This window comes from Octopus bimaculoides, chromosome 12 (assembly GCF_046866305.1).
Source record: "Octopus bimaculoides isolate indiv1 chromosome 12, ASM4686630v1, whole genome shotgun sequence".
NCBI classification, from domain to species: Eukaryota; Metazoa; Mollusca; class Cephalopoda; order Octopoda; family Octopodidae; genus Octopus; species Octopus bimaculoides.
In genome coordinates, this window is record NC_142939.1 from 62,063,228 (window position 1) to 62,090,396 (window position 27,169).

Below are 27,169 nucleotides of genomic sequence, written 5' to 3' on the forward strand. Positions count from 1 at the left end.
CATTAGGATTTTAAACAAATTGTTACTAATTAGTTAGTAAGATTGATAGTAACAATAATGTAAATTGATAAGGTTAAAGGGGTATATTATTATTATTATTATTATTATTATTATTATTAAGATAGTGAGCTGGAAGAATTGTTAGCATACTGGACAAAATGCTACTAAGAATTTTGTCTGTCTACATTCTGAGCTCAAATTCTACTGAGGTCAACTCTGCTTTTCAACATTTCTCGGTTGATAAAATATGTACCAGTTGATTGTTGAGCTCAATATAATCCCACCCCCACAATTGCTGGTTTTGTCAAAGTTAGAAAGGACAATTATTAAGGCAATGAACAGGTAGAATTATTAGCACACCATACAACAAACTTAGTGGTATTTCTTCCAATTTTACATTCTAAGTTCAAATGCTGCTAAAATCAACTTTGTATTCTGATAATTTTGGAGTCAATGAAATAAGTACCAGTTGAGCACTAAGGATGATGTAATTGATTAGCCCCCTCCCCTAATTTCAAGCTTTATGCCAAAATTTGAAGCAATATGGTGGCAAGTTTGGCAGAGTTATTAGTATGCCGAACAAAATGCTTAGCGTTTCTTCTGGTTTTATGTTTGGAGTTCAAATTTTTCTGAGATTGACCTCACCTTTCATCCTTTTGGGGTCAATAAAATTCCCTTCATGTCATCAACCCTCACTTGTTTCCAAGCAAGGCAATATTCCCTTATGATTAGATATGTTAATGCAGAATGTCAGAAGTGAATGACACTGCTTGTATGACAGTGACACTTATTTACAACTATCACAAAATATCAAGCAAGGAGACAAGCATACACACACTCACATAGACATATGAATGCATATGCAACAGGCTTCTTTCAGTTTCTATCAACCAAATCCACTGACAAGGCTTTGGTCGATGCAAGGTTTTAGTAAAAGACACTTCAGTTCCATGTAGTGGGACTGAACCTGAAACCATGTGGTTGGGAAGCAAGGAGGTGGTGGTAATGGTAATAGTGATAAAGAGTAGAAAATTAAGAATTTCTGCTCCATTTAGTTTTGACCTTAAAGAAATAGTTGCTGTTTATTAATGAGACTTCATGTTACCAGCAGACCTACCATTTTACTAGAGCTGAAAGCATGTAGAAGTCAATTAATAATTTATAATTAATTATTAATGTCTTAATGATAATCAATAATCTCAAGAAGCTGAATAGATTGTATAATCAATGAGATATTGATCTTTGGTACTATGATATTGTAAAAAGGTAACTGTGTTTGGCACCCATATGTTCTCAATACAATCTCAAATAGTTGATTGGCAATAACTGACTATTTCCTGTTTAATACTGGTATAATGGGGCAGGTATTCTACTAACAAACTATACACTTATAGGTATACATATGCACACACACATAGACTCAAATACACTTGTACACATACACTCACACCAGTGCACATGCACACAGATGTACCCTTAAAGCTGTACATATACATATATAAATATATTTATATGAAGATATACAAAGAAGCACAGGAATACAAATGCACATACATGTACACATATGCACACATTTAAAAACATACATAAACATACACATAAATTCAGGAAAATTTAGATATGCATACTCATGAAAATACACATTCATGCGTACACACACACACACACACACACACACACACACACATGTAAATCTACATAAACACAGACTCTCTCTCTCTCTCTCTCTCTCATTCACAAAGTCACTATTAAAGGAAGATAGTTTCTACACTATAAAATGGTTAACAAGACAAGTACAGTTAATTTCTCATCTGTGGCTTTCTGCAAACTACCTTTTTTTTTTTTTTTTTGCAAACATTCATTAATTAGTAACTTGCTGAGTTATTGCATCTTAAAGGAGGGGGAAAAAATGAAAAATATAAAAAAGACAATATACTTTACATCTTATATTGAGTACATTTTTTTATCTACCTATTTGGTAAGCTTATAATTTGTGTATGACTGATTAATATTAGTTTATATAAAGGTCTCAAATTATGTGTGATCTAAGGTACACTTACAAACATCATTATGGAATTTAATTACACACACATATATATAATACACACATACATGCATATATATATTATACAAACATACATTTCCATCCAACTTAAGCCGGCATAGAAAAACAAAAAATGGACGTTAAATGATGACAATGTTACATACATATATATATATTATGAACACATGCACATATATATATTCTACCTTTACAGATACAAGCACATATGTATTATACACACACTTGTGTATCTGTATTACACACACACACATACATGGGTATGTGTATTATACACTCACATACATGTGTATATGTATATTACACACACATGTACACACACACACACACATGTACACACACACACACATGTACACACACACACATGTATTATACACACACACACACACACACACACTGTACATAATCAGTTTACAGGATAATAATTTTTATTAGGAATTGATTCGTACCCTAATTAATTAGAACAAAGATTGGCAGTTATGATTAGATATACATTATGATGGTTTTATTGCCCCTCTTGAGAATTGGCCAGGCTAACTTGATTTCTTTCTAACATGTTCTTTAGAACAAAACAATTCTACCATGTTAAGCAAGTTAAGAATAAGTTTAGTCCAAAAATGTTTCAATTTCCTTACCCCTGTTATTGTTCCCACACCCCCATAATAATTTTTTTTCTTTGTTTTGCATATTATCTTTATTGAATATGATTATAGTTGTTACAAGACCACCATTAATCTATTAGAATTCTAATACTTAACTCATTAGCATTTAAACTGGCTATATCCAGCCCATATATATATATATATATATATATATATATTTTCAAACTGGCTAGATCTGGCCTCTCACACCTACCCTAGAATGTCATTCTGAAAATAAGCAGTCACATCATCAAAATCTCAAAGCTATGAGGTAACGCCTCATTAATTCAAAATGTAAATAAATAAGTTACATCTGACAATGTGAATTCTAATGCTTAAATTCAATCATAAGGTTTCCTCCTGATGTATCAGAGGCCATGTCTCACTCATCCATTCCAATTTTTGGCATGGTTTCTATGGCTGGATACCCTTCATATCACCAACTAATTTACAGATTGTACTGGGTGCATTTTATCATGGCACCAGCATTAAAGAGGCTGTTGTTTTCAACGAGACTGAAATGTCTTCGCTATCTCATTGTTTTCATTTGTTTATTCATTAGTACCGGTGAAGTTTTAGAGCTGCTATTTCTAGCTGGTTAAATGACCATTGGGGCTTCTACTTGGCTTGTTGTGTGTGTATTTTGATCTCAAAGGTGAATAAGACAATTACTGAGGGTGTGATCGTTGCATTGATTTAAGTGTTATGTTGGTTTATAGGTGTGTCTATATTGTCAATAGCTTAATATTTCTTGCTTGTCAGTATCTATCAAAGGGTGAATGATTAGCTCTTTTATTTATGGGTGTTGTAAGAATGGGTGCATCAACGTTCATAGTTTTCACATGAGAATTAGTGGAGTAAGTGAAATGACCCCACCCAGGAATTGGAACTGGGTCAAAGACTTTGCTACCTACGCTAGCTACATACGTGCTTGCCATGTGGTCGGTCTACCCACAGATTCCTACACCCCTCCCCTTTTCTCACACAGCAGTGAGACACAGACAAACAAACACGAAGATAGAGCTGAGATAGATGTAGGAAGAATATAGCGAACGGAGTAGAATTGAAATAGAGAGAATGGAAATAAGGAATATGAGTTTGCTGCTGATTAGGACAAGGTGACATATAAAACCAGATGAAGAACACATCTCTCTGCCTCACACCACTCTCTTTCTTTCTTTCTCTCACATTCTCTCTTCCTATCTCTTATTATTTTTCATTTTCGTTACATTTCCCTCACATCTAACCCATATTGGATAATGTTACACTTATATTTTTATACATACATATACATACTTATGCACAACAAGCAAAAACACAGCTCATATACACATACATATATGCACAATATACACATCACATATTCCCCCCCCCCCCCACCACCACCACACACTCTTATGCATATGCAAATTCTACTTTCCCTAGAAGAAAATATTTCTAGCTTTGCTCTTAAGCAATTCCAGCGTAATAACTTCTAGAGAGAGCATGTAGATCTGAATAAAAGAAATGATTCCACTTTCAACCTATTTAAGTCTTATCAGCTTCAGTGCATCTAGTGCCATACATTTGATCTCACTCTGGTTATTCATACATATTTATCTATCTATCTATCTATCTATCTATCTATCTTTGTCTGTCTATCTATCTATCTATCTTTCTATCTATCTATCTATCTATCTTAATATATTAATTGAATGTTTTACTCCATCCCCTCTTTTTCTCTTACATTTTCGCTTTTTCCTTATGTAGCCATCTCACTGGTGCACTGCATTAAGTATTTTAGTTCCAGTTAACCATCTGATAATATACTATTACCTATTACAATTCAGTGCTCTGCTGTCAGTTTAAGAGACAATTGATTTCCACAACTTGCATAAGCGCACGCACGCACACACATTCAATGAATACACCACACACATACATATACACACACACACAGGTCCCCAGCATAGCTGAAGTCTGAAACCAGTAGGCAGTAAATATACACAAGCTAGTGAGGAAACCACTAGATGGTCATTGAATATACAAGAAATAACAGACAAATATCCATCAATCTTCAGCCTACTTGCTTAAAATAAGGAAGAAACAATGAATAATTTGGTTCTAGACAGAATATTTAACAAAGAAAAAAAAGTCACTAGTGGAATAGAGCTATTCAACAGGGCTGACCTGGGGTTAAGCGAAAGGAATTGTAAATACCAACTTAATGTTTGTCATGTTAGTTTGGTAAGTGAGAAAGCATTGGGGGTATGATCACTTAATCTTAATTCTCCCTCAGCTGGATTGCTACAAGTCCGGTTATGTTCCTTTTGTGTTATGATTAATGCAGAACATACATGAATGAAAAGCAGAGGATTTTTTATGGCCCCTGCATATTCTTGTGATCATTTCACATTTACATAAGAGAAATTACAGTGAAGAATATCTTGAAATATTTTGCCATCAGATGATCTCCTTGCTTCCATCATTCTTACTTGGCGAAACAGCAGACTGCATGAATCACTTATAAGATGTGTGATGCTGTGTGTAATTGTGAATTGCAGGCAGTGAATGTATAATATACACAGTGATTGTGGAAAATTATGCAGGGATTAAGGAGCAACACATTGTGAATAGCTCTTTGGGGTAGCACTGCATCAATTTTTGAGAAAGCCTGAATGTGAGTTGTTTAGAGAATGATTGTATATCAAAAGTATTTGGTCAGTATGTACTGGTGAGATTAATGAAGTTGTTTTAGATATATCCATTGAATTATATTGATTATGTATGTATATTCATAAGCACAGGCATAGCTGCATGGTAAGAAGTTTGCTTTCTAACCTTGCAGTTCTAGGTTTAGTCCTATTGCTTGGCACCTTATGCAGGTGCCTTCTACTAAAGCCCCAGGATGATCAAAGGATTTGGAAACTGAAAGAAGCCTGTTGTGTGTATCTCCTTATCTTGACATCACAGTTGTAAAATGTTTGTCACTGTCATATAAGCAATGTCATTTATTTCCAACATGCTTCAACAAGTCTGGCCATGGAAATAATTGAGGGTTGGCAACAGGAAGGACATTTGGCCATAGAAAATGTTCCTCAATAAACTCCATCTGACCCATGCAGGCATGAATAAGTGGACGTTAATAAGATGATGTCAAGTGAATGATAAACATTACAAGTGCAATATAGATCATAGAAATGTTGTGAGGAAATTTGGATAACTTGTGAGCACGTCAGACACCAAAAGTGGTATGACATAAGGTCAAGAAACATTGAGGTAAAGATACTATATTGCTGACATATGCATCTGGTAATAGTATAGAAATCTCAACCTCACTCCAGATGTTATGATGATGGTGACAGCAATAATGATTATGAAAATAAGTTCCAGTGATATAATATATTTTGTGTAATTTATTTGTGGTGAGTAGTTGATAATGTAAATAAAGAAATAAAACAGAAAATGGAGGTTTAGATGATGTAAGAATCACACCCATTTTTAATAGAAATGAAAGTGTATTTGCATGAAACATCCGTTGAAAGAAAAAGATATGCATGGGAGTGCATTTCATCCACCTCTGTCTGCAATAACTTCAAATGACTTAAGCATCTTACTCAAGTCTTTAACAGATTTTTAATTACTTTCCAGTGTTATACCCACCTACTACCAACCTCACACCACCAAATTCTCAGTGAAGATTTGTCAAATAATTTATTTACTTTGCTCTTTATTTAAGTAATTAAGTGACTCAAATGTTGCTGCTTTCATCTGTAAACTATATTATGAAGCTGGGTGTGTATAATATATATGTGTGTCTGTATGTATATGTGTGTGTGTGTTTAGGTATGTATATGTGTGTTTGTGTGTGTATGTATATATGTGTGTGTGGGTGTGTTTGTACGCATGTATGCAACTGTGTTTGTTGGATTTCAGAGCAAATCAACTTGCAGGAGAGGGTGGAAGGGAGGGATGTAACTAGTTAGTAACAGTGAAAGAGAGAAATTAAACCAGAGCTTAAAACCAATGAAGTGAGTGAAAGTAGATGACCAGCTTTTCATTGTACTGAATGACATAAGACTGATGAGTAGAGAGATCATGTGACTTGAGAGGGTTGATGCGAGCTGAGGTGGAGTGGAGGAGGGAACTAACAAGAATAAGAGAAAAGACATGCTGGTGCAGAGAGAGAGAGAAAGAAAGAAAGAGAAAAGACAAGTTGCTGCAGTAGTTTATGCTAAGTTTCAATAAAAGTTTTTCTGGGTCTGTTAGCTGCACAGTTATGGTATTTTAGCACAATGCCAATGTCTCTAAGACATCTGTACCTCAAACCATCATCCTATGGCAATGAACTTGTGCTGTTTCCGCCTCTTTGAACCACAAAAAAAAAAAGGAAAAAGGACTGTTCATGTTTAAAAAAAAAAAAATGGGGCTAATGCAGAATTGCACCTCTCCTGGAAAAGTGCATTTTTTAAAATCAGGGTATGAGATGCTTTGGCACAGTTGTTTTGGCGTTGCCAATTCAATGCAGACTCATTCGACACCAGACATTTTACTTATTCTCTCATTTTCTCCTCCCCCCCACCCTCTCTATCCATGTAACCATCTAGTTATGTCTTTATGCATAATCTCTGTCTCTCTCCTCTGTCTCTGCGTGTATACTTTTGCATGTTTGTTTGTCTCCAGCAATCTCAGTCACCAAAAGAGGTTGAATATACCCCATCAGCTGTGCCAAAGCATCAATGCCCAACACAGTTCATCATCTCATCCCAAATAGATTAACCCTTTTTATCTTTTACTTGTCTCAGTCATTAGATGAAAGATATTTTGCTAACATTGTGAGTGGGTGTGTACACACACACACACACACACACACACACACACACACACACACACACACACACACAATATTATGGTGTATGTGTATGTATGTGACAGAGGGTGATGTTTGTTGATATTTCCCTGTCAGTTACTTTCTAGTAAATCTGCATTGTAGGGGATAAATGGAATCAAAACTCTTTTACTTGAAAAATAAGTAAGATGAAGAATATATATAATGAAATATATATTGGGTCATCCCTTTAAATAATGTGATTTTTTTATACTTCATTTATTCTTCAAAATTAAGATAAACAGTTCTTTTTAATCTAGAATATATATTCTCCTTCATTTTCTATAATGCTTTTCCATCTGTCTGGTAGACTTGCAAGGCCCCTCTTCCAAAATTCACTTGTCCATGATAAAAAATACTCCTCCAGTACTGTTCTGACCTCTTCTACAGAATTCATATTTTTTCTGTCCAAATGATTTTGAAGACTGCGGAATAAATGATAATCAGATGGGGCAATGTCTGGCAAATATGGTGGGTGGGGCATCGTTTCCCATTCAAACTGCTCCAACTTTTGGAATGTCATCCCCACTGTATGTGGCCAACCATTATCTTGATGGAAGACCACCTTTCATCTTGAAACCAAAGATGGTTGTTTTTCTTCTAGCACTGACTGAAGCCATTCAAGCTGCTCACAGTAGTAGATCTCCTTTATCATTTAGTTTGGGTTTAAAAGTTCAAAGTGGACTAAACCTTTCATATCCCATCAAACAGATAACACGTTATGTAGGTGAAGACCTCCTTTAGCCTTTCCCAACCCACTGTCTTCAGCACTTGACATTTTTATAAAGAACCCATTTCTCATCACCAGTCACTATTCAGTCCAAGAAAGGTTCATTTGTGAGATGTGCATAATTAGACTCAGAAAGTTTGTGAGAAACCCATTGACCACCCAATTTGCTTACTTTTCCAATGGCACACAGGTGTCGATGAGTTGTTGAATGACCAAATCCAAGCTTCTCTGCTAGTTCCTCAACAGTTACAGTGGGATTTTGTTCCACCAGGGTTTACAGAATGTCCTTCTCAAGCTCTACAGATCTTCCAGGACGAGGCTTATCTTCTAGGATGTAGTTTCTGGCTCGGAATTTCAAGAACCATGTTGACACTGGCTTACACTTATTGTCCGATCCCCATATACTGCATTAATATTCCTTGCACTTTCTGTTGCGTTGTTGCCTTTATTGAATTCAGTTTAGTAAGCTAACAAAATACATACCATATATAAAGTCTCCTTTGTGTCTACAGCAGAAATATTTACATATCTCCATGCATTAACTTACAATGAAGTAAACTTGTTCATCAGAAGTATCCACAATGGACACACAATGATTAAGATCAGGAAGTTAACTGCTTAAATATTTAACTAGCTATGACTCATAGAGTTTCTTTTTTTTTTTTTAATCTAATGGATTGAGTAAAATTTTCCTCTGAGTAGAAAGTTGGTTTATCTGAATTCCTTACAGCTAAGTGAACTGCTGTACTATTAAGTATACAATCTTAACTCTTTTGTTATTGAGACTACCCTTAGTTCTATGATAAAATCTTCCATCAAAATTCTGCGTTTATGTATATTCCAAGTATTAGCTTAACCCTTTAACATTTAAACCAGCCATACCTGGCCCAAAAATTCTACCTGTCTCAAGGAAACAATGCACTGCTTGGCCCAGGAATTGAATCTATGACTTTCTGCCCATTAGCTACACACCTTAAACACTAGGCTACAGATTGCAAATAGATGAGAAAAATTGTGGTCTATTCATCTCTCACTGAGTTCTGTAATAATTCACATGGATGCAGTTGCTGTCAATAAATTAGTATTTTTAACAACTGAAAACAATGCAGTTCAATAAATCTTCAGAAAGTTTATATAGCAAAATAGTTTATAAGATATTTTTTACTTTGAGCCAGTGTTTGTTGGAAATGCAAAATTAGGTTTCTACATAATGTTAAGGATGTGGTGGAATTTTTGTATACTAGCAGTATGCAATGACTAGTTATTTGGTATGTACCGTGTTAACCTAAATTTTCTTATCAAAGTTTTAGTGCTGTGCATGACAGCGATGATGATAGATAGAGCAACTATTTATGTTATTGATCTTGTCAGTATCAGGAAAATTTTTCTTCTCTTTATGGACCACCTACTTTCTATATATTTATAAGCTATGTATAAGAAATTGAAAAAATATTAACTATTTATAAGATTTTTTAATGCATTGTTTTTGTTCCTTTGTTTTTATGAATGAAATAGATTTGAAAATTTAAGCAACAATGTAGGTTAATGCTGATAGTTAGAACAGTGTTTTGCAGGTGGATATCCTTTCAAATACTAACTTTTGTCTTTTGATCTGCTGCGGAAGCTATGGCAGGTAATGTACTTTGCCTAGGCTAGACTATGTAATCCAGTATCCGGAACATACCCTGTGGATTTTATGTCTGGCTTCTGGCCGTTTAAAAAGCATGTAGCCTAATCAACAAAGCTTTTGTACATTGCTGTTCCGACAACCTATTATCTTTCCTCCCTTCTTCATTGCAACAAGCACTTACTCATTCTCACTTAAAACTCAATGCATCTTTAATTCCCTTGTTTTAAGTCACAATTCAATGTAGAGGAAACACACCCTCTTTGATAAGCCTTACTGCTCCATATCACACGTCTCTGAAGTGGCTGCTAATTAACTGACTCTCCACATATTAAAGAAGTTTACCACTTATGTAGATTATCTCTTAGATACAAGACAATCACTTGGTTTGTTGGAAACTGATAAGTTTGTTGTTTTTTTATATCTTACTGTGCTTAGCTCAAAACCTTTTATGTAAGAACAGGATGAACTTGTTTACTTACTTGACTTGATTGAAAATTCCCTTTTATGCCGGAAAAATAAAACTTAGCCATTTAATAGAGATTAAAAAGTCACGTGTCAGTTTTAATTAAGTTCCAAGTTGATATGATGAACTAAAATCTTGGAAGCAATATGGCTGCAGTCCAGTGAGTGAAACCAAGTAAAGAATAAAAATAAAAAAGGTATTTAAATTTCTGAGGAAAGTTTGTTGTGACTTTATATATTATTATCTTGCAAGTTCGCTTGCCATCAGACTATTTATATACTTGAATAGACTGGTTGTGTAGTTTTGATAATAAAAGTTAGAACTATTTATGTTCTTTGTGCATTGGTGATTTTCTTTCAAGCATGTGTAATAGGATTTTGGGGGAAAGGAAACAGAAGTAGTAATATTCATAATTTTTTTATCAATGCTAATTACCATTAAGGCAGTGAGCTTGCAGAATCATTAGCATGCTGGACAAAATGCTTAGTGGCATTTCATCTGTCATTATGTCACCGAGGTTGACTTAGCCTTTCAGCCTTCTTGGGGGTTGATAAAATAAGTACCAGTCGAGCACTGGAGATGATGTTATCAACTTAACCCAACCCCCGAAATTACTGGCCTTGTGCCAAAATTTGAAACCAATATTAATTATCAGTAAGCTGGCAGAATCATTAGCACTCTGGGCAAAATGTTTAGCAGTATTTCATCTCTCTTTATGCTCTGAGTTCAAATTCTGCTGTTCCTTTAAGTTGAGCACTGAGGTTAATGTAATCAACTTACTCTACTCCCCCAAATTGCTGGCCCTGTGCCAAAATTTGAAACCAACATCATCAGTACATATTAAGTAAAATATCTTCAATTTGAAATTAAAACAAGATAGCCAAGGTGGACACCGTCCACTAGGACTATTTATTTCATTTTATAGTGATGATGATGATAATGGTACCTGATACTTCTTTCAATCATTTTGTTGTGTGAAAATATTTTGTGTATGAAAAACAGTCCAGATGAGGATTACCTTAAATTAAGGTAACTTCTAAATTTTTTCACTTCCTTGAGATTACAAGATTATCAGCTGCAGTCAGGAGTGATGACATCAGTAAATTTATTTATTTTTACAGCAGATTTTGACAAAATCCCTGCTATATTTAGATAGCCAATCAAATGAATGTTTAGAAAGTATTTCTTAGTGAGATGGAAGTGGTAAGAATTTCTTCAACCTCACCTTGCTCTTGCATACCATTCTTTTTTTGGCAATGGCAATCAGTCTAAGCAAAAGATGGTGTAACTACCCCTCCCCCATTGAAAAGTAAAACAAACAACTAAAAGTGGTTAATAATAATGATTCATGGCTTATCTGTAAGTTTACATGCTTAATAATGGAAGCAAATGTGATTGAGTGGTGTTCATTACTTTCTCAGTGGCATTATCAATATAATTGAAGTAAACTTCAACTAAAAATTTGATAGTAGTTACTGATCTTCTTACTGACAACATTCTCCTTTATAATTAAGCACAGGGCATTTTTCTGGTAGGGATATCTAGGCAATTATATGCACACACGCACACACATGAGCATACACTCATAGAGAGAGAGAAAGCTATTCAAACATACATGCATTTATATATTTACACATACATATGCATGCACATATGCACACTCATATATAGCTACATACACTCACATATGCATGCACATACATCTACACATACAGGCATACACATACATACATACACACACACAATTTGCATTCAGTAAATGCCTCACCTCTGGAGCTCTGGAAACCAAAGATGACAATGGCAGCATATTTGGATTCAGGCATCAACTTAAATACTATGATAACATCCATTTTGGCACTGTGTCAGCCATACCATCAAATATTACTACTACTAATAATAACAATCCTTTTGTATTTCTGTGGGCAAAATTAAGGAATCCTTTATTATTACAAGGTTATATTGTGCAAACAAACTAGCTACCTAATCTATTTTCACAGAAACTGCTCACCTGTTTTAGTATATTTACTATATTCATATATGAATATAATACAAATATTATCATAAATTGCATAAAATGAAAAGAAAAGCACACTCAATGTAAGTTATAGAGTAAGAATACTTTTATATTATGAAGCAATATACTACTCTTCCTTTCTCCCTCTCAAATTATTTTTCACTAATTCTCATTCTACCTTTTTACCACTAACCTAGAATCTATGTATCTCCAGCATTAAAGAGGCTTGGTGCTTCCAGCCAATATTTCTTTGTAGCTTATCCTGCTAGTCACAGAGGATTCTTTTCACTGGACAATAGAATATGCAATGAGTTTCCCACTGGACTGAATTGAGGTACTAATATTGTGCTAGGCCATTGGGTTATTTCTAGATTTTAGATGGGTACCACCATTCTCTGAAGTAGCTCTATAAATAGAACTAGACTAGATGTAGTGTTTGATGTCTACCGTATTTTATAGTGAGTGATATGAAGAAAAAATATAAGTAAACTGAAGAAAAAAGTATCACAATTAAGACTTTATTCATGAACAAGTAATTAAGTTGAATGATTCTCCCAAGCCACCATTCTTTAACAAGTTATAATTCTTTGGAGGGTTAAACAATTTTGGATGAAATTAGTGTGACCATTAACATAATGAAAGTATAAAAATAAGCCAACAAATAATTACAACTATAATTAAATGGAAATTTTAGAATTATTCAACTATGTGTTCAAATCAGCAGGATTTATTTCCCTACTCGTATAAACATTGTCATATTAAGTCTCTTGGCTGAAAGCATATTTATTGAAATTTAGATATAGCTAATGCTCTGCTATTAAAAAAATTTCTGAAAGGTTTTACAAGCAACTTTTTTTCTCTCCACCTCCACCCATACACAAATACAGATAAATTGATGATTTCTTTTGAATTATGTCGTGTCTTTTAAAAGTGATATTTTATGTTTATTTGGAATGGAAATTTAGGTTAAACACATTTAGATGACATCAAACCTTGTTGGTGTTTATTAATGTAACACATCTGTCACCAGGCTTATTTGCAAACTAGTTCTTTCATGCCAAACTGTTTTCATTCAGGTATTGTTTGCAAGAAAACTGCACTAGTTTGCTTCTTCAAGAATAAAATGCCACCTTTTAGATTTTACTTCAATCGGCCCTTGGATTTAAGTGTATAAATGTATGACACATAAATGAAATGAAAGATAGAAAAAAACCGACACATCTATTAAATAAATAAATAAATTTTTAACATTAATAACATTATTTAGTAATTTTATCATTCATTTATATATTTTTGTCCCATTTTTGGTTATAGGAACTATTTTTCTTTTGTATATTCTTTGTATAGCTGATTACTGATTTAACAGAAGATAGTTTTATATCAATGTTTGTAATCCTCTATAGAGATCATTTCTAACCTAGTTTTTTAAAACTGTCCAAAGAGAAACAAACAAACGAGATGTTTGATTTCAAGAATTTTTAGATATGAATGAATCTTTTATTATATTTCATTCATTGGACTGTGGTCATGCTGGGGCATCACTTTAAAAGGTTGCATCAAACAAACTGACCTCATTATGTATTTTTTGTAAAGTCAGGTGCTTATTGTATTGGTCTGTTTTGCCAAACCATTAAATTATGGAGACATAAACTAACACCAATTACCAAGCAGTTGGGGAGGGGTAAACACAGACAGAAACAAATATATACATATATATTGTGTACACACACTTGGAGAAGCTTCCCCACTTCTCGAAAATTCACTCACAAAGCATTGGCTGGCTCAGGCTTGTAGTATGACATTTTCCCAAGGTGCCATGCAGTGGGATTGAATCTAAAATCATGTGGTTGTAAAGTGAATTTATTGTTTTTATTTACGTGCTAGCACCATGTAAAAGGCACTCATGCTTGCATCATGTAAAAAGCACCTGTGCTGGCACCACATAAAAAGCATCCAGTACAATCTGTAAAGTGGTTGGCAAAAAACAGACAACTGGAGCCTGGTGCCACTCTCCTGCTTGCCAGCCCTCGTCAAACAATCCAACCATTAGCAACATGGAAAATGGACATTAAATGATATTGATGATTTTATTTTGTTCTTGGTTTTAAAATTTCCTTCCAAACACGCTTCATCATCACTTAAACATGTCTTCCATACTGCCATAGATTGGACAGTTTGACATCCAACAAGCCAGATGACTGTTCTGCGTTCTAATGTCTGTTTTGGCAAGGTTTCTATGGCTGGATGTCCTTCCTAATGCTAACCACTTTACAGAGTGCGCTGGGGTTTTTTTTTTTTTTTTGTACCAGTGCTAATGAAATCAAAGTAACTTGCAAAACAAAAAGTCTCCTCAGCGTAGTGGAAGGTGTAATAGTGTGATGTGGCTTCATGGCTGGGGATGAGAGGCTAAAGTATGAAAGAGTTTGAAAGTATGAAAGGCATTCACTATGTTGTATTATTTCAAATATATAATCTTTTGTAAAATTGAACCTGAACTGAAAGTTCTTCAGTTATTCCAGATGTTCTAATTACTGTCTCAATTTCTCTTTTTACAGAAAGACTCAACAGGACAATGGCTGCTCGACCAAGTGTGTCAACGCCTAAATTTGATCGAAAAGGATTATTTTGGTCTTCGATATGTAGACATGGAAAGACAAAGAGTAAGTTTCAAAAATATTTAATATTTTCAGTTTTATTTGAACTAAAACAAAATGAAACACCATTAAGTCAGCATAGACATATAATCATGGACACTCATGCATACATACATACATATATACATACGTGCATACATACATATATACATGCGTGCATACATACATATGTACATGCACTGAGAACTGTAATAGTTTGTTTTGGTGATGTTGATTAGGGGTTAGTTAATGGAGGTGGTGGTAGTTTTTGTTAGTAGTAAAGATCTGATGGTAAACAATTTGTTTTCTGAAATTTATAAAAAGAAATCCATTTGATTTAATACCTGCATCTTAGTGCAATTAACTGTCGTCACTACCAACAACAAACAACAGCCATCGCAAAAACAATTACCACCATGAAAAATAAAAGCATCACCATTTGCCATTATCATCACTTCTTTTTTCTCTTTTCACTCTCTCCTCTTTTCTCTCCTCCTTATAAGTGAATTCCCTTAATGTGACAAAAGGTAGATAAGAATGTTCTTTCATATTCATAGCAATAAGGATGGTATGGTCTATGGCTCAGGCAAGCTAGATTATGACAAAATATAGCTTATATATATATGTATATATATATATGTATATATATATATATATATATATATATATATATAAAGTAATTAAGATTCAGTTGAATTAGGCACTTAAGTTGAAGCACCAAGTCAGTCTGGTATTATCCGCACAACTTGAAGTAAGGTGAATAAAATCAAAGTAAGTAATGAATGATAAGGAAGTAGATAATATTTGGAAATGAATTATAACCTTATGACTCCCACTGTGTTCCATGTGACTCTATAAATAAATTGTGGTCTGTTCTTTTGCTGTGTTAAGATATTTAAGGAAAATTATATTAATGTATCTTGTCTGTTGAAATTCCATACCTGTGCAGCTGAAGATTGCACTGCATTTGAAATTGATGTAATGATTGCATTTCTCAATCAAATGGAGCTGCTTGAAATGTACTGCATTACTACTTGAAACCCTATTATTTTGATTTTGTGTGTGTGTGTGTGTGTGTGTGTGTATGTATATATATATATATATATATATATATATATATATATATATATATAAATAAAATATGGGAATATATAGGTTCTTGTGACTCACTGCAGTGACAATGTTCACCATCCTCCAATATATATTGGGTTTTAAACATTAGTCTATGAAAAGATTTTATCTCTGACAATTCCATAGCTTTATGCCTTCTAATGGTGTGTATACATCTAGTATTACACACATGTATATAACAAAAGATTTTCTTAAATTAAAAATCACTAATTATATAAAAAAGCAAATTTGTTTTAAATGGAGATTAAAACAACCCTGGATGAAAAGAAAATTTTGTGTGAGGGTTATTCATTGTTTGCAGTTTTTCAAGCAAGCATGTTATAAAATAATCTGTATAGAATATAATTTAAGGTCTTAGAAGCTTACACTAAAGCTTAAGTGTCTTGGAAAACTTGTTCATAATTTCATTTTAGACATGTATGATTAATAAAAGACAGAGAAAATAATAGTTTCTGTCTTTTTGCAAATGGTTAACTCCTAACCATGTAAATTAGCCATATCTGCCCTAAATATTCTGTTTTAAATTACAACTGACCTCTCATACTTACCCTATATCATTCTAAAATAAGCAATCACATCATTGAAATCTTGAAGTGACAAGATAATACATGATTAATTCAAAACAGTGTGAAAGAATAAGCAGTACATTTGACAGAGTAATCTGAATGTTAAAGAGTCTAACTTTTAAACAAGGATTAAAAAAAAAAGAGACTTTGTTTGGAGAGTACCAAAATAATTTTTATTTGATCTCTTGTCTGCTACAAAGCATAAAACAAAGAAACACTACTCTCAATCTATTGGAAAGATTTTGATATACTACTGTAGTCTAAGAAAAACACTTTTCAAATACACACTTGAGACCTTCTCTTCCCTGCCACACCTTTGCCACGGCGCTTAGTTGTATTTTCCCATTCACCTAAGTACAGCTAGCTTGCATGTTGCTTGAGGGGTGGTAAACACCTGACACGGAACGTATCTCTAAAAAATCATGACTGAGATATATTATAGAGAGTCTGGTTGTGTATGCTGTAGGGATGTGGTATTGGTGGGGGTTAAATACCTCAGAAGCCATGTAAAAGTATGCAAAACTCTTGAGGTATAATGTAGTGTGTGGGTGTGGAATGCTGTAAAGTGGTGGTGGTGGTGGTGGTGGTGGTGGTATATTCATCAGAAGCCTGCATCCATATGCAAAAATCTTGATCTAGATATAGAGCAGAGCAGGGATCAGCAATATTATTTGTAATGGCCTATATTTGTTTATTTTTTGTTTTTATTTATTTATATATATTTTTGTATTTACTTGTGCCCCTTATGCATGTTATATCATATCTTACATAAGGAAACATCCCTGTGTATCCCCTCCCTTTCTTCCATCACTAGCAATGTTGATGTAAGCAAAAATGAAGAACTCATATTATGAAAGACTAAATGCCATTAACTGTTCTTCATTGCCATTGCTATCATCAATGTCCACTTTTCCATGCTTGTATGGGTCAAACAGAATTCAGTGGGGCTGATTTTTCTGTGGCCCAATGCACCTTCCTTTCATCAAACCTCACTTGTTTCCAAGCAAAGTAGTATTTTACCATTTCCCCTTAACCTGACCTGTTTTCACAGACATTACTATGTGGTTAAGAAGTTTGCTTCACAACCAAATGGTTCCAGGTTCAATCTCACTGCAAGCACCTTAGATAAATGCCTTCTGTTATAGCATGGACTGACCAAAACCTTGCAAGTGGATTTGGTAGATGGAAACTGAAAGAAGTTCATACATATATGTGTGTGTGTGTGTGTGTGTATGTGTTGTGCATGTATGTACACTCTTGTCTTGTTATCTAATGATAATGAGTATCACTGATGTACAAGCGATGTTCATTTCCATGGAAAACATGTTTGGCCATGGGAAGCAATATCACCTTGCTTGGAAACAGGTGAGGTTTGGTGACAAGAATGGCAATCCGAGCATAAGAAAAAAATCTGCTTCAACATATTCTGACTGACTCCTGCAAGCATAGGAAAGTGGGCATTAAATGATGAGACAATTTCATGGTGGTGAGCTGGAGAATCCTTAGCAAGCTGGTCAAAATGCTTTGTGATATTTCATCTGTCCATATGTTCTGAGTTCAAATTCAGCTGAGGTCAACTTTACCTGTTGTCCTTTTGGGGTCAGTAAATAAGTACCAGTTGAGTACTGTGGTCGATGTAATCGATTTAACCCCCTCCCCCAAATTTCAGGCCTTGTGCTTTTAGTAGAAAGGATTAACAGAATTGTTAGCAAGGTGGGCAAAATGCTTAGCGGTATGTCTGCCGCTACAGTCTGAGTTCAAATTCCACTGAGGTTGACTTTGCCTTTCAACCTTTCGGGGTCGATAAATTAAATACCAGTTGAGTACTGGGGTCAGTGTAATTGACTAGCCCCATCTCCCATAATTTCAGGCCTTGTGCCTATAGTAGAAAGGCTTATTATTATTGTTATTGTTGTTAAATCAATAGTCTTCTTAAGTAGCAGTTTGCTATCATAATATCTTGAAGGGTAATGATCTCCACTAGGATGATCACAATTTTTACTGTATGAAAGCGAAAATCTAAGTAGTGACCAAATGACCCTCTTAGGATAAATGGAAGCTTGTCACAGATTCTGAAGTCTTATGATTCATAATTATCCTGTGTGTAAGAAAAAGAAATAAATGTATGCCGTTGGTAATAGAATGAGGTCAGTCTACAGATTACATCTTGAAACTGAGTTAGTGGTTTAACAAGTATTTTGGTCATAGACAATACAATCCTGTGATGACATATAAATATACAATGAGTTGTCAGCACCTCTTCTGTTATATTATATTGATACTGATTAGCTGCATTTCTTATTTTCCATCATATTTAGTAATTTAACCCTTTAACATTCAGATTACACTGTAAAATGTAATGCTTATATATCAACATTATTTTGAATTATTCATACATTATCTTATAGCTTTAAGATTTCAATTATGTTATTTCTTTAGTTTTAGAGTGACTTTGTAGAATAGGTGTGAGTGGTTGGATCTTATCAGTTTGAACATAAAACAGGCTGGATATGGCTGGTTCAAATGCTAAAGGGTTCACCCCTATTGAAACCAACTCTGTTGAGACTGCTCTTGGTTCTACAATACGAACATCTTATTTTAAAATGATCTAAATTAAAACTGTTCATATTTATTTCATTTTTATTTTTGTTCCAAACATCAGTTTAATAATGACAATAACAATTATTTTACTAAGTTCTTCATTATATTCAAAAATAATTGATACAAAGATGTAGTTTAACAGAAATATGGTAACAAAAAGGTTTATACACAGACATACATGCACATCTAAATGACTTATATTTTAGATATCCAAACACTTCACTCCAACTGAACATTATATTTTATTTCTACCCCATCTACTCCATCTCACACCATTCTACCCCATCTTAGTCCCCATACAAACTAGATGTAAATCCTCCTTTACTTTCTTACAGACTTTCACTCAAATATCCCCCCACACACACACACAAACCCTCCCCCACCAAGAGCTATATTTATTAAGATAGGTATCTCTTCAGAAATTGGTGATTTACTATAATAGCTGCTAGCATTGCAGCTGCATGTATATATATATATATATATATATATATATATATATATATGTATGTAATATAGACAAATACATAGATGTGTGCACATGCACACATCTGTAATTTATTTTCACTTTATTTTATAATAGTCCTAGATTTGTAGGAATACTATATTACTATATTATATCTCTTTACCATATGTTAGTAGAGAGAAAGAGAGCAGCAGCAGCAAACCAAAACTAGCTTGGGAAAGCATTTGATGTGACTGATGGGTGCATACAAATACACTTGTCGTATCTTGAATAGGTGTGCAGCAAACCAGGCCTGTTGGTGTTGCTAAACAGCATTTCCTCTTCCTGTATGTAGGTATAGTTGTGTGGTTAAAAAGTTGGGTTCATAATCACATGCTTCTTTGTCTGAGCCCATTGTATGCCTCCTTGGTGGATGATGGCATCACACACACGCATGCGCACACACACACTTTATAAGTTTAATGAAGATTGTTTTTTAAACAAGAAAGCTAAAAAGAAAGAGAGACATGCTTTTACCAAGACCCTTTTCTCTGATAGACCTTTAATAACATTTGAGTAGACATACAAGAGCAGAAAGAAAAGTCAATTCTAAAAATTATGGATTAACTGCTTAGATTTTCAAAGCCAAATGGCATAAGACAGAAAGTGGAAACACACCCATTCACTCTTTTCTGTTTTAATATCTGATATTAATTCTAAGTAAAACTTATGTAAAAAGTGAGTAAGTTAAACCAAATTGGTAATGGATAAAGAAAAATTCAATTTGTGGGTGTAATTTTAATGGAATCAGAAAGATGTATATAGTATGAACCATTTTATAGGATTAATACAGTGTTTCTTTGGTGAATAACATTGGAATACCAACATAACTATAAGATGTGTGTGACCCAAAGGTTAGGGTGGTCAGTTCATGGTCATAAGGTCATGAGTTCAGTTTCTGGACATGGTAACGTGTTGTGACTTTGAGCAAGGCTTTTCATTTCACATGGCTGCAGTCAGTTGTCAGGAGCACTAGCCAGGGTGCAGGTGCAGCCTCTCTCCTTCCAGCTGTCACATCTTGGATTTTATGCTGGGTCAAGTATGAGAGGACTGAAAAGGGTGTCTGTATCTGCTCATGATTATATATACATCTAAAACAATTAGCACAAGCATAATGCATGTTACCAAGTTCTACTCACTTGTGAGTAACACCTTGGTAACATGTACTATTTACAAGCAGCATTACTGAAGTGTTGACAAATTTTATAGATGAATAAAAAAAAAAAACTGTTAACTATGATTGATTTTAATTGTTCTTTTCTTTTTATTAAGTTTAATTGGTTTGTTTTTCATCAGCAATAAATTTATAGTACTATAATTAAGAATTCAAAACTCTCTACAGCCATTGTGTTTTCATGTTTTCTTGTATGAAATGAATACTGCTTTCCACAATCAATGTGGCTGATAACGTACATCAAATTCAATTTATAGTTCAGTGGTAAACAGCAGTAAAATCAATATACAACCATTAAAAACTTATTGAATTACACAAATGAAAGATGTGTGAACTCTCAAAGCTGTAAACATTAGTTAATCAAAGTCTAATCTGAATGCAGAATGGTTTTGTGAGGGACTTCTGTAAATTTTTTGTCTAAATTCTAGAAAAGATCATTTCGCTTTATGATAATGAAATTGTTTCTGTCTCATGCTCTGAACTTCAAGATTATTCATGACTGCCCTTAGAAGAGTAAAGTCTTGTGGCTTTAGTGGTTAGTGTTGAAATCCTGGTTGCAAGGTTGTGGTTCTGATTCCTGAACTGAGCAATGCATGGTGTTCTTGAGCAAACCACTTCATTTCATGTTGCTCCAGTCCACTCAGCTGATAAAAATAAGTAACCCTGTTATGAACCAGCATACTGTTCAAGGAGGAATGTTGTGATCTTGGTTACTTACATGCCATGGAAACTGAACAACCAACCCTGTGAATTGTAGAACTCGAGACACTACTTACTATCTGGAAGAACTACAAGAATTGTCTCTTCTGTCTCACACACAGCTTGTAGATTTCTCCAGGTAGAAAAGGGAAATGGCTTTTGCAGTGATATTTGTATTGTGAAGTCTTATTCAGTGAATAATACAACTTCCTTCAGTGCAGTTGCACTAACTCTGCACTAGTTAACAGTTCTTCAAAAGCTTCAAGATAAAATGCTAATTAGCTAGCAAGCAAGCACAGCCACTTGAGCAATGAAAATTGTCACAGCTTTACGTAAACATGTACACATCTGATGAAACACAATAATCAAAACAGTAAACTTGTCTTGTAATTTCCTGGGTTTCTGCTTTCTAAGTGTTGCTCATCACATTAGTGGGCTTTTTGCATAGTTTCTTTTCAAATGACAATAATTTTTAAAGTCATTCTGATATTTTTGTTGACGAGACAATGGAATAGGGACAGAGAGTGAAAATGAAAAAAAGAGGGAACTTTTTTTCAATTTCTTTCTAAGTGCTTTTCTTCCTATTTCATTTCTATACCCTTTCTTTTATTTTCTCTTTCGTTCTCTCTCTCTCTCTCTCTTTCAAGCTAACTCTTTCTCTTTTGATTCAGTTAATCTCTCTCTATTCTACTGTATTTTTTCAATCCCCTGCTCTCTCTTTATCTCCTTATTCTCTCTCTTCTTCATCTGTCAGTTTTAAATTCTATTTGGTATCAAATTTGCCATAGAAATTCATATCTAACCATAAACTAGTTAACAAATGTGGGACAACATATGCAGAAACACATATAAATACACACTCTCTGCAAAGAAGAAAGAGTACTTAATCACAAAGAAATGATACTGCTGAGGTTACTCTTCCATGTTACTCCAAGTTTTATGGTTCTTCGTTGGTTATGCAAGAAAGGCTGTATTACAGAGTATAATATTTTTGGTGAATATTCTGGACATCAGTGTTGCCCAGGATAAGATAAGTGTGAAGTCTTTATAAATAAAAATGTGTTGAGAGTGATTCTGGTACACCAGGATCCATTTGAGCAGCAAATGGTCATTAGGATAGGACAAAAAGATGTCTTTTGAGATGCCTCTGTACACTTTTTAATCTAGGTTGCTAGTGATGTGATTAATTGGACTATAACTTTGAGCTGCCTCTGCCCCACTTTACAATGCTCTGAAGAAGGTTGTGATTCAGTTACTCACCAGGGAAACATTTTCCTTATATCTCATCATCAGATCTAAGCTTATTGAACTAAGACTATTCATTGACATCACTCAGTGAAGTTCCGATACAGTGGAGCCTTGGTTTATGAACACCTCTCATCACAAACAAATCAGTTTATGAACAGTTTTTTGAACATAAAATGTCTTGCGTAAAGAATAGTGTCTTGAGCAATGAACACACAAGCCAGTAACAATGGCTATCAACAAGCTGGGAGTATCAGTCGGAGACTGTCAGTTGCTGTCTAGATTTCATTCAGTGCATATAATTACAGAGGCATCAAGCTGTTAGATCAGGTTATGAAAGTTACAGAGAGGGTCATAGCCCAACTAATTAGGGAGCGAATCAATTTAGATGAGATGCAGTTTGGGTTCGTGCCAGGTAAAAGCACTACTGATGCCTTATTTCTAGTGAGACAGTTGCAAGAGAAATACCTAGCCAAGGATAAACCTCTGTACCTGGCTTTCGTTGACATGGAGAAAGCCTTTGACAGGGTCCCCCGATCCCTTATCTGGTGGTCAATGAGGAAACTTGGGATAGAAGAATGGCTAGTGAGAGCTGTGCGAGCCATGTACAGAGATGCGGCCAGTAAGGTGAGGGTTGGAAATGAGTACAGCAATGAATTCCGGGTAGAGGTAGGGGTCCACCAAGGTTCCGTCCTCAGCCCCCTATTATTTACCATAGTCCTCCAGGCAATCACAGAGGAGTTCAAGACAGGTTGCCCCTGGGAGCTCCTCTATGCTGATGACCTTGCCCTAATTGCGGAGTCACTATCAGAACTAGAGGAGAAGTTTCAGGTGTGGAAGCAAGGTCTAGAATTGAAGGGCCTTAGAGTCAACCTAGCTAAAACCAAAATCCTAATAAGTAGGAAGGTAGATAAAACACAAACCCCTTCAGGTAGATGGCCCTGCTCAGTATGTAGAAAAGGAGTAGGTAGTAACTCTATAAGATGTACCCGGTGCAAGCTATGGACACATAAGAGGTGCAGCAACATCAAAGGCAGGTTAACTAGCAAGTTAGTTTTTGTTTGTGGCAGATGTTCAGGTGCAATAAAGACTGCAAACAAACAGGAAACAACTTCTATCTCATTCCAGGGTGAAAAACTAGAGGTAGTCGATAGCTTCCGCTATCTGGGCGACCAAGTTAGTAGTGGGGGTGGGTGCGCTGAAAGTGTAGCTGCTAGAATAAGAATAGCCTGGGCAAAGTTTAGAGAGCTCTTACCCCTGCTGGCGACAAAGGGACTCTCACTCAGAGTAAAAGGCAGACTGTATGACGCATGCGTACGAACAACCATGCTACATGGCAGTGAAACATGGGCTGTAACTGCTGAGGACATACGTAAGCTCGCAAGGAATGAAGCCAGTATGCTCCGTTGGATGTGTAATGTCAATGTGAATACCCGTCAGAGTGTAAGTATCTTGAGAGAAAAGCTGAACATTAGAAGCATCAGTTGTGGCGTGCAAGAGAGACGATTGCGCTGGTATGGACATGTGGTGAGAATGGAGGAGGATAGCTGCGTGAAAAAGTGCCACACCCTAACAGTTGAGGGAACCCGTGGAAGAGGTAGGCCCAGGAAGACCTGGGCTGAGGTGGTGAGGCAAGACCTTCGTACATTGGGCCTCACCGAGGCGATGACTACGGACCGAGACCTTTGGAAATGGGCTGTGCGTGAGAAGACCCGGCAAGCCAAGTAAGATCGTTGCCAGTGCCCCTGGACTGGTTCTTGTGCGGGTGGCACATGAGATGCACCATTTTGAGCGTGGCCGTTGCCAGTACCGCCTGACTGGCTCCTGTAGGATTTTCGAGCGAGATCGTTGCCAGTGCCCCTGGACTGGCTTGTGCGGGTGGCACATAAAAGACACCATTTCGAGCGTGGCCGTTTTCGTGCGGGTGACACGTAAAAGCACCCACTACACTCTCTGAGTGGTTGGCGTTAGGAAGGGCATCCAGCTGTAGAAACTCTGCCAAATCAGACTGGAGCCTGGTGTTGCCATCCGGTTTCACCAGTCCTCAGTCAAATCGTCCAACCCATGCTAGCATGGAAAGCGGACGTTAAACGATGATGATGATGATGATGATCCCTGCTTGAATTCACTGTGCCTTCTCTTGAATTTCCTATGCGAAAAATGACTTTGGTTTACGAACATTTCAGGTGACAAACAGCCTTCAGGAACAAATTTAACTCATAAACTGAAGTTCCACTGTATATGTGAATCCTGGTGAATTCCAGGCATATTTTTCAGTTTTACAAGGTAATTTCATGGCTATCTTTTTGCAAGCCACACACCCATTTAGCTTTAACCTCTTGAGCAATCTGTGAACTGTTCTCACCAGGAATTTGACTCTGTTCTGCATGTCCAGAGTATTAAGCGTGTACAGACATTCAGGAGATGTTGCTGCTATTATTATTATCAATGTGATGATGTGGCAAAATTGTTAGCATGCTGGATAAAATGCTTAGTATCCTTTCATCTGTTTTTACATTCTGGGTTCAGAATGTAAAAACCATATGTAGGGGGTTGATGTGATCAACTAGCCCTCTTGCCCAAAATTTCAGACCTTGTGCCTTTAGTAGAAAGAATTATTATTCCAATAGAAATTGTAGAGACCAAATATATGTTGGTGCAGATTCAAAAATTGTGATAGTACTCCAGTGCAGGTCTAATATTATGCACCTCTATACTTAACTCCACATGTCTCTATGATACCACAAATGCTCTTGAATAAAGCATGAACAATTCTCGCATCATCCTATTTCTCTTTTGCCCACTATTTAAAATTTTGTCTTGAACCAACATGAAATAAGTTGTTATTATGTGTTCTACATTAAATTCTTTTCTTTATTTCTACAGCATTGGTTGGATCCTATCAAAACAGTTTACAAACAGTTAAAAGGTAAAGTAAATTTACTTCTTGACATTTCTTGTTTCTATGAACTGTTGCTAGGAGAGGGTTTCTATTTAGTTTTGATGTTTTTGAAATTATTATTCCATCTTAACCCCACCATCACAAAATTAATTTACTGCTTCTGGTTAATAGGTTATGGCCATGCTGGAGCACTCACCATTTATATTTCTCTTTCTACATTTTACTTTCCTTTTTCATTCTCTTTCCATCTCGATTACCTCCATTGCCACCCATTTTCCTTATATTTGTTCATCTTTTTTCTTTTTTTTTTTCATTTTCATTCTATCATAATTTTATCAAATTTCATCATTTTATTACAAAATTCTGTTAAAGGTCAACTATGTATTTTATCTTTCTGAGCCCAATTTTGTAAGGCATTGATTAGTTAAAGTATCAGTCCAGGGACAGAGTTAAATTTAACCGACTATGCATGTGCTTGTACCTGTGTGTGTATGTATGTGTGTGTGTGTGCGTGCGTGCGTGCATGCGTGCATGCATATGTGAAGTAATATATATATATATATATATATATATATATCATTACTATCATTTTAATGACTGCTTTTTTAATGTTAGTACGGGTCATGCAAGCGATATTTCTGAAGCCAGATGCCCTTCCTGTTACCAAATTGTTTCACGGGAAGATACTATTTCCACTTGTCTTTCAAAAGAGGAGCCATTCAGATGCTGGACATGTTTGTGTGACAGATGTAAACAATGTTAAGACCAAGTGGATCCACTCACCCCCTCCTACACACACACATACCTGATACACTTCTGTATAGTTTGTCAGTTCCACTCATAAAGTATTATGAGTGCCTGAGATTATAGTGGAAGACACTTGTCCACATGGTCAACCAGTGGGAACAAACCCAAACCATGAAGTTTGCATCTCCTTGTCTTGTCCTCGTGCAATACTTGTAAATGAGCTTCACCATCATAAAAGCAGTGTTGTTTGCTTTCAATCTTCCAAGAAAACATGTCTGACCATAGAGAAATATTACTGTCTCTTCAAATTGCCTTATCTGACTGATGCAAGCAGGGAAAAATGATAATTAAAAAGATGATTACGATAATATATATGAACAGATTGATGGATAGATGTGTGTGGTAATGTATATGTAAACAACACTGCTTTTATGATGGTGAAGCTCATTTACAAGTATCACATGATGTCAAGACAAGGAGATGCAAACCTCATGGTTTGGGTTTGTTCCCACTGTTTGACTATGTATATATACTTGTATATGTATGTATGTATGTATGCATG

The 27,169-nt window shown here is 35.3% G+C and overlaps 1 protein-coding gene across 38 annotated transcripts in view; it reads left to right on the plus strand.

Moving 5' to 3' along the window:
* LOC128246976 (FERM domain-containing protein 5-like) overlaps positions 1-27,169 on the plus strand; it is a 256,956-nt gene that overhangs the window by 93,126 nt on the left and 136,661 nt on the right. For all 38 annotated transcript variants that reach the window (XR_016243867.1, XR_016243868.1, XR_016243869.1 and 35 more), the window contains 2 exons: positions 14,963-15,067; positions 25,845-25,887. Coding sequence is in view for 34 of the 38 variants with exons in the window: in XM_089361176.1 (XP_089217302.1) it covers positions 14,963-15,067; positions 25,845-25,887 (148 nt within the window). In the remaining 4 variants the exon portion in view is untranslated. The remainder of the gene's footprint in view (positions 1-14,962; positions 15,068-25,844; positions 25,888-27,169) is intronic.